General features: G+C 48.3%; 1 protein-coding gene across 3 annotated transcripts in view; it reads left to right on the top strand.

Moving 5' to 3' along the window:
- Nucleotides 1-2,255: 2,255 nt before the first annotated feature.
- LOC138745525 (AT-rich interactive domain-containing protein 3B-like) overlaps nucleotides 2,256-16,554 on the top strand; it is a 183,617-nt gene continuing 169,318 nt past the window's right edge. For all 3 annotated transcript variants that reach the window (XM_069902620.1, XM_069902621.1, XM_069902623.1), the window contains exon 1: nucleotides 2,256-2,838. In XM_069902620.1, the coding sequence (XP_069758721.1) occupies nucleotides 2,260-2,838 (579 nt within the window). In that variant the 5' untranslated portion in view covers nucleotides 2,256-2,259. The remainder of the gene's footprint in view (nucleotides 2,839-16,554) is intronic.

Raw genomic sequence — 16,554 nt, 5'->3', positions numbered from 1 at the left:
TCTTGAACGGTGACTGTGCCATGAAATTGCACGTGTGCATGTGCGTATTTTATAACAAAAAAATTTGGTCGTATGTGTGGATGAACGCCAGTCGAGTAGGTCGCAAGTTGGGGATGTACCTGTGTTTGATGTGCGGCCTCGTGGGCTGGATAGGCCTGTTACCGTGATGTGCCTCCAACTTCAATTCACGCTAAACCGACTTTAGTCGCGTTTCTCCCCACATTCCCATCAATCCTGTAAGCTTCCTGCAGTGGCCAATTAACCCTACACGCCTTTGGAACTTCTGGACGAAGCCTGTCTGGTCACATGGAGAATGTGCAATTTCCACACTGACTGGGCAAGAGGTCAGGCTGGAATTCGGAGTCGTCAGTTCTGTTTGCAGCGTCGCGGACTGCACCAAGGTTGATTGGGGGAAAAATTACTGTTGCAACTAAATTCTTGTGTTGGCGCTGCTACAATAGCTCCCTTTATAAATTGGTTGCACTCTTAACCGTGTTCATTCCAGCGGGTCGTGGCAAAGAGTAGACTTGCTGTTGGCGTTCTACAGATTGGCCCTGCGGCTGAAATCTGTCAGTGCTCGGGAGTTGCAGATCCATCAAATTAAAAAAAAAATTTAGACATACCACACAATAACTGGCCCTTCCGGCCCACGGGTCTGCACTGCCCAAATCCCCTGATTAACCTACAAATCCCGCACAATTTGAAGGGTGGTTGGAAACTGGAGTGCCTGGAGGAAACCCATGGGGAGAACCCACGCAGACACGGGAAGAAGGTTCAAACTCCTTATAGGCAGTGCCAGAATTGAACCCGGGTTACTGGTGCTATAACAGTGTTGTGCTAACCGTGTCGCCCCGGTGTTAGTTCCCATTTCATACACCACAGGTATAAATTATGGCCATGAGATTAAGATCATTGATTCATTTCAAATATTTTAGTTACCTGGTGACTGAGCTTGGCTTTTTTTGACTTAATAGTTTGGTTGGGATGTAAATCTGTGCAATATTTTTCCAACAATTTACAGAAGATTAGCAGGTCGACAGATGGACGAGCTTAAGATGATTAAAGGATTTGGTAGGGCAATTGGTGGGAAACCCGACTGTTTTTTGGGGAGGTGAAATCTGTGCAAGAAAACCTTAGCATTTAAATGAAATCTGGACGGTTTTCCTGAACGTTGCAAAGTGGGACTAAATACCGTGCGTGGTGTTGAGGCACACGTTCTCTTGTAAGGATGGGTTAGTACCAGTGGCTGAGTGGTTTCTACCTGTGGCCATGTTCTTGAGCGGCCAGCATCCATTTCTAGTTTCTGTAGCGCCTGTTAACGTGGGAGAAACATGGGGCGGTGCAGACATGTGGGGAAGTTTTAATTTTTATACATCATAAAGAGCCAGCCCACAAGCCTGTGCCTGCCCAATTAACCTGCGACCCCCCCCCCCCCGGTATGTTTAAGGAAAGGAATAAACCCCCGTGTCTGCGTGGGTTCCCACGAACATGGGGGGGGGGGGGGGATGATGCAGGGTATTAGGGTGGCACGGGCTTGCGGGCTGCAAGGGCCTGTTACTGAGCTGTATGTTTAAAACCTCCCCAGATGTTCTTGGAAAGCTTCTCAAAGAGCAAAAATAAAACAAGAGACGCAAGATTTGCTGATGTTGAATTCTGGAGTGAAGAAAAATAGCTCCTGGGGGAACCTCCGTGGAGGGAAAAGGCCACTGTGGCCCAAGTTCATTACCAGCAGCTTAACGTTTGATCGAAAGAGCCCCATGAATAAAACCAGAGTATTCGGTGCCTACGGTGTTTTGGTTGATGCTGAACAAGTGTAATGTTCCGGTTGCTTGAGATTGCAAGGATTGGTGAACTAACCACTTTTAACTGTGTCCTGGTCTTCTGGGACTGGTTCTATACACAACCATGGACTGTAATACTATAAAGATTTACCCATTAATTTCCTGGAACACTGTATTTGTATTTTTAAAAAAAACTCCCCACTTCTCTGGAACCAAAAACAACCCCCTCCCATCTGTTCTCCTGTCTTGCTCTCCATATCCATTTAACTCATTTTGTCTGTTGGTCTGTGTTCTCCCTAAGCCTGCTTTTTTAAAAAAAAACCCGTATCTTGAGGAAAGGCTCAGGCCCGAAGCCTCCTACGGATGCTGCGAGACAGAACGAGTTCCTCCAGCGTTTGTGTTTTTATGACAATCACATCTGCAGACTTTTGTGTTTCACTCTTTAATTTTTACCTCCTTGTTTTGACAGCCTGGCTTGATGACTGGAGAAGGATTAAACCTGGTTCTGACTGGAAGTTCTCAGATCCATCATCAGGGAATGAAGTTGGAAGCTGTGATGGAACATTTACAAAGACAGCAACAGGCCCGCCTGGAGATGGAGGGCAGGGAGCGGAAGGACAGGGGGATCCGAGACGCCCACATCTTTTACGCTCAGCAGTTTGCAGCCCAGCAAGCGGCGCTGGCTGCCTCCTCCAGGTCGTCACCGGGGGGCAGACCCATGGCCATTGGGGCTGGCCTCCCACGGGTATCCAACAAGAGCAGCATGGATTCTGAACCCGAAGATGACGCTTTCGAGGGCGAAGACCCGGGCAGCGATCTGGAGGACGAGGAGATGGCAAGAGGAGGTGACGAGGAAGATGAAGAGGAGGAGGAGGAGGAGTTGGATTATCTCAGGAAACAGGCAGCTCCAGCAGCACTGCCTCAGAGGCTCCCACCTGCCCACCGTCCAGGTGTTAGTGGACAATCCCAGCAATCTGGAAGCACTCAGTCCATTTCGCCAAGCCAAGCACATTCAAAGTCGCCCAGCGAATGGGGTTATGAAGAGCAGTTCAAACAGGTAATTCAATTCTGTCACGCTTTGTCCGTCGCATCTGGATTCCAACGTGAACTGGAACGGACAGGAAATGTGTTCCATTTTAACTCTAAGCATCTTGGCCTTGGAATAGACTTGTCCACCTTGCAATTGATCATTCCCAATGAGCGGAACTACCTCCGTGGGCCAGTCTCATTCTCTACTACTTTCAGACACCTGATCTGTGCTGGCTGAAAGCATGTCTCTTATGGAACTATGAGTGACACATAGAAAGCTGTAGATCTGCTCTTTTGTGTGATAATATTGGCTTTGTGCTTTCATTTGTGGAAGGACAGACGGACCTTGGGTCCAAATCCACAGATTTCTCAAGGGCGACATGCAGGTTGATAGGATAGTTAAGAAGACTGGGCTTCATTAATCAGGGAAATTAAGTCGTAAGGCCATGTTGCAGTTCTATAAAACGTTGGTGAGACCACACTCCCGAGTTTTGTGTTCAGTTCTGGTCACCTCATTACAGGAAGGATGTGGAAGCTGTGAAGAGGAAATTTACCAGGATGTTGCCTGGATTGGAAAAAATAATGTGTGAGGAACTATTTCTCTCTTTTTCTATATTTCATACAATTAAATATCAAATATATATATATGGTTTTTTGAGTGGGTGGGGGATATAAGGAAGGAGGGGAGGGTAAGCGTGGGGAAAACCCAACATGTAATCATTGCGATTTTAAATTTAATATTTTGACTATGTCAAAGTTAATTCATTACATGTATGTATATTAAAAAAAAAAGTTTTAAATAAAATATTTAAAAAAAATCTTGAGGCAAGGTTAGAACTAAGGGTTTTTCTCTCTGGAGAGAGGTGACTTGGAGGTCTACAAGATTCTGAGAGGCATAGATGGGGTGGACGACCAGCACCTTTTTCCCCAGGGCAGGAATAGCAAACACCTGTACAAAGTGAAGGGAGGGAAATTTAGGGGAGATGTCAGGGGCAAGTTTGTATAGCCAGGGGTGATGTCGGAGACTGGACCAATAGGGGTGTTTAAGAGAATCTTAGACAGACACCTGGAGAAAAAAAAATAGATGGTTAGGAGGTAGGACTATATGCAAAACTTCGTGGGCCGAAGGGCCTCCATTGTGCTGCAATGTTCAGTGTTCACTCATCCCGTTCCCCTTGCATCGATGTACCAAGGTGGTGTTGGATGGGCTGGTTATGAATTTCTCCATTTGGGAGAATGTGGACCAGACTGAGAAAGGCGCGATTGAATGAAACCTCTTTCCCTTTTGTGCGACTTCTGTGACCCGAAAAGGAGATTAAAAATGATATCAGGGGGTGGCAAGTTGAACTATTTTTAAAACGACATGGAGCACAATAATAACAGGCCATTTTGCCCCTTAGGCCTATGCCACCAAATTTATATCCAATTAACCTACACCTACCAAACGTACCTATCTGAGGGACGAGCTGGAATTGACTCTTTGAAACCTTACATAGAAATGTTGGGCCAATTGAAATATTCCCATTTGTAAAATTGAGTAAAAAAAATGCAAGTAATGGAGGTTGGTAACGATTGGTAAGGTCTTGACCTAAGCGACTGAAGACCCTTGAGGTGCGAAGATTCTGCTGTACAGTTCTCCATTGCAGCAACTGACTTCTCCTATTGCCTGGATCGGAGAAGACCCCTCTCCCTTGCTGCGATCTTGTTGGGGCTGCAGAACTCTTACCTCTGCTTTTTCCTCTTGTATGAGCACTGAATTCGAGATTTGTTGAGCATGCAAGCAATGATGAGTATGTGCAAGATGTAAAATTGATTCATCAAGTTGGGTAAATTTAAATTTAGACGTACAGCACGGTAATGGCCACAAGCCCACGCTGCCCAATTAATCTACAACTTCAAAGCTTCCTGAAGGGTGGGAGGAAACTGGAGCACTCGATTTATTTGGTGACTTGAATTTAAATTCCTCCTCTGAGAGGATTTGATCAATGGCCCAAATTACTAGACGTTAGCCTCATAGTTTAACAACCATACCCTTGATCTAAGTGACTTGTTAGGATTTGGCCTCTTTTGGGGATGTGGGCGGGGGGGGGGGGGAATGAGTCTTGTCATGGATTGACAAGAGCAAGTCAGGGCAGTTAATGTCCAGGTCGGTAGCAGAATGTTGAGCATCGTCACGGAGCACTGGTATACCTCAGGGCTGTGTGCTCAGCCCACTCCTGTTCGTGCTACTGACCCACAACTGCATTGTTAGATCCAGCTCCATAGAGGGGGGGAATCCATGCATCCAGAGTGAGAGCGTGCGCAAACTGGTCACGGGGAGCACCCGAGGTCCGGATGAAATGTCGCAGCCCTGAGACTGTGGTGTTGATGGCTACACAATCCCAAATCCTTCGCATGCCCGGGCTCGGGACCCCGGAACCTCCTGGGGGAGTGGCTGCAGAGCTCGCAGCACTAAACGGAATAAGCATCCTTGGCTGGGGGGGGGGGGGGGGGGGGGTGGGGGGTGAGTGGGAGGGAGAAAAGGGCAAGTGTTGAGGGATAGGAAAAAGTAGTTTTCTTGACAAAGTGGAGAGGCTATTAGTGTAACTGTACCACAAACCAGTGCTGGTAATTGCTACCATCTGTTTGCATGGAAATTGAAACTGTGATGTTTGGCAAGAAGCCAAATGGTGCTTTCAAAGAACAGTAAGCTGAAGAGAGCCCTCTGGCACAACGTCTGTGTTTTGGACAAGTATCAAAAGATTTATAGCTACGTTGTGCCAGCAATACTCCGGCCTGTCAAAAGCGAGCGCCTTAACTGAATTGTGCAAATGTGCAGGTGCTTTGGTGTTGCTCAGCTCATAATTTAATTAGCCGTCATCTGTCAGCGAGGTGGGGGGGGGGGGGGGGCGGGGGGTTTGTTCGGAAGCAGCAGGTTCCCTGTCGTGAGCTCAGGCTGAAGGAAGGCGAATTCTGCCGTTCTCCTGGGCTCAGTTCTGACCCCAGCGCCCTCTGCTGCCGTACCGGGCCAGTGCCGGGCAACGCAGTGACAGATGTCCGTCTGGAGACATCGCACGGACAACCGCGAGGAAGGCTGGCGGTTCCATTTTTGGCGCCGGTTGAGGGATTAACTCGATGCCAGAGGGAATTCCCGCCCCACCCCCCACTGCTGCTCTCCGTGGGATTTTTAAATCTGGGAGAGCAGGCCAAGCTGCACTTAATCTCTCATCGGAAAACAGGATGTTTTTGCCCCACAGTGGAGGTGTTTAAAACTAGAGCACATTATATAGAGAAGGGTTCGGAGGTCATCAATCGAAGGAAGAATATTTTTCACCCGGTGGGCAGTTGGAATACAGAGACCACTGCGTTAATAATCAGTGGAGGGAGTGACTTTCACATCTTCTAAGCAGTATAGCTCCTCCCTGACTTGCGACCTTTTTGACTTGCTTCCATCCGCACATACGACCGAATTTGTTAAAAACCCTGTATAAGAAAAAATATAAAATTTACGTGGTTTTGTGTTGTATTTGACAAACTATAACGGATACAGGGCATGTAAGAGCCAAAATGTGTGAACTTACCTTGTTGGGGTCCCAGGGTCCGTAGGCTGGGCGCGGGCATCTTTATTGTGGTGCACCCGTGTGAGTCTTCGGTTGGCGTATGCATGGTGGGTTGGCGTATGCATGGTGGGTTGGCGTATGCATGGTGGGTTGGCGTATGCATGGTGGGTTGGCGTATGCATGGTGGGTTGGCGTATGCATGGTGGGTTGGCGTATGCATGGTGGGTTGGCGTATGCATGGTGGGTTGGCGTATGCATGGTGGGTTGGCGTATGCATGGTGGGTTGGCGTATGCATGGTGGGTTGGCGTATTGGTGTTCGGTTGGCGCAGGTGCGAGAGTGAAGGGCGCAATATCGTTAGGATGTTTGACTCTCGTGCCTGCGCCAACTGAACTCCAATATGCGAACCCACAGTGCATGCGCCAACCAAAAAACTCGCTCATGCGCAAGATGGCCGCACCCAGCCTACAGATTCCAGGACACCGCAACACTGATTAACAAGGTAAACATAGACTAGAATGTTGAAAGTTTCACCAAGGTTGATTGACAAATTCAGGAAGCTTTAAGTTGTTGTTGTCAAATCTATGATGAAAAAAGATTTGATTTAAAAAGTTTGCTTTAAAATTCTGGGACTCCACGCATGTGGGCAAAATTCTGCTTGTGTCCATTTCAAGATATGACCAATTCTTCGGTCCCAATTATGGTCGTAGGTTGGGGGTACTTTTATTTAGACAAGCACTTGATCACCAAGGCAAAAGCGACTTGCGATCCAAAAACTGGCAGTCAGGAGGGATGTGATAGGCAAAGAGTCTTTTTGGTGTTCCATGGCCATGAGGTTGTGCCACTGACAGTCCAGAGTGACTGTAGGTATACTGGTCCAGGTTTTGTACTCCTGTCAACAATGGGACTTGAACTCATGAGTTGGAGGTGGGAGTGCTAAAGAGGAGGCATCAGCTGATCCTCGCCACTGCGTTGAAGCTTTTTGTTGTGCACGTAAGGTTGCTCTTCCATTTGCCCACCATGCCCCTTCCACCCTCCAATTTGGCCACATAGCGGTTGTTATCTGATGAAAACAGTGGATAGCTGACCCTTGTTGACCTGTGATCTCTAGGTCACTTCAGCTCTCAGTTTTGGTGATCAGCAGTCCTTCGGTGCCTGAGGCCCCTCGGCAGCCCATCCCACTCTTGGCACCCTCTTGCGTCCCAGTTCTGATACCTGGCCCCCCTTCAGCCAGTTTAGAGCTGGTCTCCCGCAGCCCAATGTGAATCCTTTGACCGCAGTTGGCTGCAGCCTGCATGTTCTCCTTGACTGGAGTCGCTAACAGCCTGCCACTTGTTTGTCGGCCGTAGAGTCGACCCCTGCTGGTCCTCCACCATGGCCACCGTCCTGTAGGCTCGTCTCTTTCTGACCACCTCTCTCGCGTCTCCACCAGCCAATCTTCTGGGAGTCATTAAACGGCTTCATTTGTTCCTCTTGTGGAACCAGGCGTGGCTAAAGAACTGTGCCAGTAGCCTGACCTCAAGTGAACTTCAGTATGTCACAGAAGACTCTCGTAAACTTCTACAGGTGTACCATGGAGAGCATTCTGGCTGATTGCATCCCTACCTGGTATGAAGGACAAGAATAATCTCCAGAGGGTTGTTAACTCGGCCTTCAACATCACAGGCACCAGACTTCACTCTGTCGAGGACATCTACATGAGGTGGTGTCTTTTTAAAAAAAAAAAGCAGCTTCTATCCTCCAGGATCCCCACCACCCAGGCCAGGCCCTCTTCACTCTGCTACCATTGGGGAAAAGGTACAGGAGCCTAAAGATGAGGGCTCAGTGGCACAAGAACAGTGTCTTTCCCGTTGCCATTGGAGCCAAAGACACTGCCTTACTTTTCGTGCATTTATTTTTTTTATAGTAATGAAAGATGGTTATAATATGAATGTTTGCCCTATGACGCTGCCACAAAACAGCGAATTCCATGACAATGGATTCTAATCCTTTCCCCAGTGAGGAGAGGGGCCCTAATGGGCGAGGTGCTTGGACCTGCAGGTGCCTTGACACCAGACTCTTCTGACATTTCAATGGATTTGCCAGCTTAAGCTCTTTGATGTTCACCTTCGGTTTATTTTCTTCAGTGCTACCGTTTTAAAACATCTAATTGGGCTATTGGGTTTCCCCATCCACTGAAGTTGGCCACAGCAGTTTAATCTGCCTGCAAAACAACAAGATTAAATTTCTCCCTTGCAAAGAAAGGAAAGCTTCTCTCGGTGCATCGAGCGAGTTGCTAACTGCAGCCAGCTCGCTTCACTGTCTCCCAGCCACTTCGTGAGTCCACGTGTCACCGCAGACCGCAGCTGATGGACGGACGGTGGAGGGGGGAGAAGAGAGGTGCAGTTGGCCCTTGTAAACTCAAAAGTGTGCAGACTCCGCAGTTGAAGTGAAAACACGACGCTGGAGAAACTCAGCAAGAAAACAGTGTCCTTTGTATAGCAAAGATTATGATACATAACCCAATGTTTCAGGCTCGAGCCCGTCAAGGTATGAACAAAAGTGCAGACAGGAACCTGAATAGAAATTAGTGGGGGGTGGGTAGGGGGAGGAGAACAGTCCAACAGGTAGGAGGTAATGGGTGGATCAGGGAGGGAAGGCACACCAGCAGGCAGGGGGAGGGGGCGTGGCTCTGTGAATGGAGAGGGAAAGGGGTGGAGAGTTGGAGGAATGAAGATAGAGGGGAGGGGCAGAAACTGGTGGAGTCAATGCCATCTGGCTGGAGAGTGCCCAGGTGCAATATTAAGTGTCGCTCTTTCCAATTTACGGGTGGTCTGGGTTTGACAGTAGTTGGCCCCTGTCTGCGTGGCTGCATGACGGGCCCAGGAATGCAGAAAGCTTCTGAAGGTAGCAGGCATTGTCTAGTCCATCGCGGCCACTGGAGGCATGAAGCGCTATATCATAAAAGCCCCCGCCACCCTGGTCACGACCTATTCTCGCTGCTACTGTTGGGCAGTAACCTGAAGACTAGGTTCAAGAACAGGTTTTCTTGCAGCCCTGGAACCTCCATATCACCTGATCTGCAGTAAAGCCCTTGGTACCCAGCACCTGGGGATGGATAGATGCCAGATAAGTGAATTCTCTGGTTGTTTGGGGCTGCGTTGCGTGATTGACAAAATAACAGTGAGGCGCGCCAATTTCACATTTATATAAAAAAAATAACAGACCCTTTCAGCGCACGAGCCCGTCCCTAGCACGAGCCCGTGCCGCCCAATGACACCCAATTGGCCCGCAACCCCTGTACCTATTGAAGGGTGGGAGGAAATGAGAGCACTCGGAGAAAACCCACACAGATGGGAGGAGAACTTGCCAACTCCTCACAGACAGCCCAGGATTCGAATCCCAATTGCTGGCGATGTGCTGACTGAGCCCCCACTTAACCTTATTTTTTTTTGACGGTGGCTTAAAATCCAGATAAGAGGGGTTTTGCTGCATAACTTACAAGATGTGTCAATTTTCTTTTTGCATTATTGGCCAACGAACTGTGAATATTTATTTTCGTATTTATATTTCTAATATTTTTCTCTCTTTGTGACTATAAATTTGTGTCGGTGTCTTCCGGTGTCGGGGCTACGCAATTGTTCAGCAAAAGGAGGTGTAAGGTGCTCCTTCGGTCCGATAGCTTACAGGTCAGCCTTGGGCAGGGTGTAGGACCCGTTTAGCACCCCCCCTTCCCAATCAGGGTCACGTGAAGCCATGGATTGCAGATGGTGGATGGTTTTTACAAGCGGATTCTACAAATTTGAATTTCTGGTTGTAAAACGGTGGCCAGATGAATCTGCCGATCAATGGCCAGGGTCACCCGTCCAATACGGACACTGCAACGGGAAAGCACTTTGGTATTTTTTCCCTTGTATGGTCATTGACTATGGTCTTGGCTCAAAGATGGAACCTTCACTGAAGGAGAACAGGGGAGGCAACAACTCCACTTCGGAGGGTCAGAGATCGTGATGGATGGAGAGATGTGATCGCCCACGCCAAATGGCAAGGCTCCTGAATGAATGCTTTGCCTAACTAGGGAGCTTCAGCCAGTAAGGCAGTCATTTTGTCTGCCATGAGATTCGCCATTAGCAGTGCCCAGTGCCCCTTGAATTCAGAGAAAGAGAACCAAAAGGGAGTTCCTTCATTGTCACTCAGTATCTATGGATTTGCCTCAATGCTCCCACAGTCTCTGCAGTCACACAAAACCAAACCCTCGGCAACCAGAGCCTAGATGCAAACATCCGACATGATGAGGAAGCCTTCAGCACCCAGGCCTCTCGAATCCCGGTTCCAACACCTGGTGCGAGTCCTTTGACCTCAAGTCGCCAGCTGCCTGCGGCCTGTGTGTGTCCTTTAGCCCCAGAGCCCCGCCCCCCCCCACCACCCCGTCTCCGACCTTGGGGTAGTCTCCTTCTCAATGTGGGGATGGGCGCTCTCCCTGTTACTGCACCGGTCCTCTGCAACCCCTCGTGGCCGCCAGACCCGCGGTTGCAGGATTTCAAATAAAACACCGTCCGTTCTTTTTACGAGCTGTTTAAAGCTTGTATGGCGCTGTTGTCCGTCGGACTGGGCCTTAGGATCCTTTGAGGCAGTGCTGCGGCCATACCACTGGCAGTGTGGCCAGTACGTTGTAATTCTGCGTATGACAAAATAATTTCCAATCATTCTCAAGATCCCTGCTGGAAAAGAGGACCTGTGTTCAGTCTGTCAGTGCTGGAAGTCGCCACTTTAGATGCACAATCTGGGCCTAATAATGATTATTTAATTGATCGTTGGCAGGATGTCTTTAGATCTAATTCTAAGAAGATGGTGATATGGTGTAATCAGGCCAAGAGATTTGAACGGGGTAATTAGCTCCCTGTTAATTATCAACAAGCATATTAAGGGCATGCGCTTCTGTACAAGGTTTAGTGTGCATACCTTTCCAAAAGCAGCCAACTTGGAGGCCGTTGTGCTGGAAGATTTCAGAGTGGTGGGGTGCATAAAAATGTGGGGGCATTCATCAGAGTGGAAAAAGCTTTTTGCCGTGTGACATCGCCCAGCAATTTTACTTCCACCCTCGGGATGTTGGAATTTGGATAAAGCAACTGGCCAATTGGGTGCTCTCTTGTTCTTCCAGCTGGTACTCCTGGTGTCTCCCAGCAACGCTGGTTCAATCCCCATCTCCGGAGTTTGTCTGTTGACGTGTGTGAGGGGAAAGGAGTTGGGGAAGCAAATGGGGTGGAGGGGGATGGGACTGACGAACACTGTCAGCGTAGCAGTTACCGTGGCACTATTACACCCGGGTTCGAATCTGGCGCTGTCTATAAGGAGTTTGCATGTTCCTGTCTCCTCCCACCATCCAAAACGTACGGGGGTTAAAGACTGATTTGGATGTAATTGGCAGCATGGGTTTAAATTGCTGTATAGTTTGCTTTTCTTTTAAATTTCAACAGGCAAGAAAGGCCTTGAAAAGATTTTTTTTTTAAAATGGGGAAATACTCGAGTCTGTTAAAGAAATAGTTTTCTTTAAGTAGCGCAGCTACAGACGTGGGAGCCAAGGCCGTGCTCTTCTCGAGGCACGCGCTAGATGTTTAACTGATGTCTGCAAAGCGCAAGTGATCACAGATCGTGTGAATAGTTGCAAACAGACTGTAAAATTGTGAGGCAAAACCCATATAAAAAGGCTTGTGCCCATCTGCGTATGGGCTTTTTTGCAGAAAGGCCCTGTTTTAGGCAACAGCAGGTCTTCTCAGAATCAGAATTTATTATCACGTACAAGTCATGAAATTCAGTGTTTTGTGGCAGCGTCTTAGTGCAAACATTCACCTTACAAAAAGTAAATTAAAAAAAAAAAAATAGTGCATGAAACGTCAAGGTGAGGCCGTGTCTGTGATTCATTGATCATTCAGGAATCTGATCGCAGAGGGGAAGAAGCTGTCCTTGTGCTGTTGAGTGCTAATCTTCAGCCTCCTGTACCTTTTCCCTGATGGCAGCAGGGTGAAGAGGGCATGGCCTGGGTGGTGGTGGTGGGGGTCCCTGAGGATAGAGACTGCTTTCTTCAAGACACCGTCTCATGTAGGTGTCCTCGATGGAGTGAAGTCTGGTGTCTGTAATGTCGCAGCCGGTTAACAACCCTCTGTTGTTTTTTCTTGTCCTGTCCGTACCTGACAGTAATGCAACCAGCTAGAATGCTCTCCACGGGACACCTGTGGGCATTTCCGAGAGTCTTCAGTTCATTGGCCGCTTTCAGGTGGCCAGAATACCCGACTGTAAAGCAGCCTATTCTACCCCAGGTGGCCACCTGAAAGTGGAGAACCTGGCCAAGAGGAGCACTTACCTAACCCTCCTCCTACAGGTATATTCTCCAGCTTGGAGAGTCCCCATTACACCTGAAAGCAGCGGTGGGACTACGGCCACAGTCCACAGGAGCCGGCGTTCACTCAGGCGTGGCTTTCCTTCAGCCGGCACATTTAGGTGACAGAAAGGCGTCTTCTCACGGCCACTTGAACAACCCAGCTGCATTCCCCCAGCCAGGTCTGTCAGCACCTGAAAGCGACTATACAGAATCTCCTCAAATTCCTCACCAGCTACAGTCACTGGGGAGCCCTCTTCACGATTGCATCAACATGGAGGCTCTAGGACAGATCCTCTGAGATGTTGGCACGCAGGAATTTGAAGTTCCTGACCCTCTCCACTACTGAGCCCTCAATGAGGACTGGGTCATGTTCCCCTGACTTCCTCCTGAAGTCCATAATCATCCCCTTAGTTTTGCTAACGTTGAGCGGACGTGTAACAGAGCAAATAAAGTTGAGTTGTATTTGGCATTATTTGTCATACACTTTATCTTTGATCAAAGTTAACACGGCAAATAAAATTTAATTTTTAAAAATGAACTTTAATTCGTTAGTGGCTTTAATGAGCTGAAAGGTCATAGGAAACCATAAATGATTGCCACTGGGGCTGGACTTGATCCTTGGTTGCATGCTGTTATAAATACTCGAGCTGGGACGCCGTTGGATCATTGCTCCACCATGATGTGGGCATTATTGGCGTCAGCAGGGAAAGATTCACCCAAGCTATTGATGTCAGCAATTTGGGTGTTGCACTGCAATAGGACCAACATGCTAGAGAAACTCAACAGGTTAAACAGCATCCATCCTGGCCCCTCGTTGGGTTGCCTGAATTGAGTGGCAGTGGGGCAGCTCTGGGCCCACAATGGGGCAGCACGGAGCGCCCTGATTGGGCTGGGTTCCCAGCCACCTGCCAATGAAGGAGTAGCTTCTGGGACAGCGGGAAGCCACCAGGAATGAACCTTGTTTACCCCTTCTGCTAAAATTGCAGAAACTCTGACCATTGTCAGGATTAATCTCATCATCACTTTGTTTGCACCAGTGGTTCCCAACCAGTGGGCCATGGTGTCGTCCACAGCGCGTTTTTATTTGGTCCACGGAGACTTCCCAACCTGAGGTCACAAAGAAAGTGGTCTTGAATCTTGGCTGCCTCCGAGAAGAAGTCCTACTTCCCAGTCGAGAAGGACTGGCATGGGTGAGGAACCTCTTTCTTGTTAAAGTCAACGAAGTCCATGAAGATCTGCGCGAAACGATTCTGGATGCAGAGGTGCGTTTGAGACTTCGCCTGTCTTTGGGAATCAGGCTTTTTGACATTGCTGCAGTCGAAGTGGAGGCGGGTCTCAAGGAATGCAGTAGAACCAAGGATGTGGAAGCTGGGGATGAAACCTCAGGAGCAGGGCTCTCATTAAGAGATTTTTTGATTGGGAGTTTTTATGTTCGGTGTTTTTTGTTCTTTAAAAGTGCAAAATGAAATGCTTTAAATTAGGTAAAGATGTGTTTCTTACAGAGCTGCCTTTGTCTTGAAAGTACAAATTGCAGTGGTGCATTGCAGTACGTGGACACACAAGCAAATCTTTCTAACCACGTCTCAGTACACGTGGCCATGAATCTAAATCTCCCTCGGCTAGTTGTACGTTCTACAGTTGCAACAAATGCAGGGATTTCCTGTCAGCAAAACCAACATATTTACAGTTCTGCTATCGATATAACCAGCCCTCCTTCCTCTGCTTCACCGAAGGTCACTGGTAACTCCTGTGCCAAAGCTTTCATCGGGTAATCCTGGAAAGGGAAGTATGGCCTTTGTGTAGCGCCTTCTACTTCTGCAGGGATGTATGTGGGAGCTGTGGCAAGCAACTCCAGGCAAATGTCCGATCCACTTCCAGTGAGTTGCCCGTTTTGACTCGCTCAGTATAGGCCTGTTGCAGAATCAGAATTTATTGTCATGAACGTATGATGGGAGCGGGCACAAAGTTTCTAGAAGTTGCATTTTTAAAAAATATAAATAAATACTTCAAAAGAGGAGAAAGTGAGGCAGTGTCTGTGGTTTCGTTGTCCATTCAGAAATCTGATGGCAGAGCGGAAGAAGCTGTTTTTGTAACGCTGGGTGTTCATCCCCGGGCTCCTGTACCTCCTTCCTGATGGTAGCAAATGAGCAGAGGGCCTGTACTGGGTGGTCCTTGACGATAGAGGCTGTTTTCTTGAGACACCACGTCTAGCAGATGTCCTTGTGGAGTGAAGATCGATGGCCATGTTCCAACTCTCTGTAGCCTTTTCTTGTCCTGTGCATTGGTACCTCTGCACCAGACAGTGATGCAACCAGACAGAACACACCTATAGAAACCTGCAAGTCTTTGATGACGTACCTTATCTCTCCAAGCTCATCACAAAGTACAGCTGGCTGACTGATTGCATTGACATTAGAGGCCCCGGGACAGACCTTCAGAGATGTTGACACTCAGGAATTTGAAGTTCTTAATGCTTTTCATCGCTGATTCCTCAATGAGGACCAGTTTGTGTCCTTGTTTCCCTCTCCTGAAGTCCACAGTCAGTGCCTCAGTTGTGCTAGCGTTGAGTGGTGCCGTGACACTGTTGTGACACCACGCAACTCGCTGATCTAACTCACTCCTGTACGCTTCCTTGTTGCCGTCTGTGATTCTGCTGTCGCTGGCACATTTGAATTGTGCCTAGTCATGGAAGCTACTCAAATATTCAATTTCAATATTTAAATCAATGCAAATCCCTGTCTTCCCCCCCACCCCCTCCCTTTTCCAAATCTGTACTCAACCCCTAATGAGAACCTGAAAAGATTCTGGAGATCAGGTATTCTCCATGGGATAAAATTGGTCCCGTTGACATTTCCGATCACTGAAGCCTTATAAAGGGGGAGGGGGTGTCAAGGACACTAGATGAAATGGAGCAGAGATTTGCGGGGGTGTTGGGAATGGTTGGAGAGAAGACCAGATCGGAGCTGTAATCCATGAGACACCGGTGACCCACTTCCATCCTGGCATCTGATGGCGTCAGCGTATCGCTCGGCTTTCCTGCCAGTGACCCAGTGGATGCCCATCGGGTCCTCTGATTCCGTACCACGTCCAGAAAACCGCAGGTTACTTCCTTCATTTCCACTGCAAATTGCCCCTGGATTGTCGGCGAGGGGTAGAAAATTGGTGGGAATGCTGCGAGCCTGCAGGGCGGAGGTGGGTTTATTATAGATGCTGCTCCCCCTCCTCTGACGTTCCTTCCACTGTCCAATTAACCTATCGTCCCTCGTGCGTATGGGACTTGGGAGGATGCGAGCACTTGAAAACTCCACGTAGCTAGGATCGAAGCTGGATGGCTCAAAGCCTGCCACTCCACTCTATCCTCTCGAGGCACCCAAGCCCAATTTGAACCATGGCGTCTTATTTTGATGGATTATACGGAGCTGGACTGATGGGCAAGGCCTTGGGCCCTCTAACCACCACCTCAGATGGTCGCTCTGTTCAAGTCGTTTATTGTTATCTGACCTCTCCTCCCCCTCCCCCCCCCCCCTCACCTTTTGCTCTGACGCCTGCTGACATTTTTCAGGCCAGAAACTTCGGCTATATATTTTTACCTTAAAGGGTTAGGGTCACTGTTTGACCTGTTGAGTTTCTCCAGCATCATGTTTTTACTTTAGCCATAGTGTCTGTCGACTTTCATATTTTACTTTGTCATCTGATTGTACAAGTACCACCTGGTGAAACAGCGTTCTCCGGCCTTCGGTGCAAAGACATGCAGACACACAACCAGTCATAACATGCATGCAGACAAACAATACATGTACTTATACATGTATTCATATGTATAAGTAAACATTGTTTCGTGAATATGA

This window comes from Narcine bancroftii, chromosome 11 (assembly GCF_036971445.1).
Source record: "Narcine bancroftii isolate sNarBan1 chromosome 11, sNarBan1.hap1, whole genome shotgun sequence".
Lineage (NCBI taxonomy): Eukaryota > Metazoa > Chordata > Chondrichthyes > Torpediniformes > Narcinidae > Narcine > Narcine bancroftii.
Note: the sequence above shows the minus strand (reverse complement) of the source record. Positions and strands in the feature narration are given on the sequence as shown.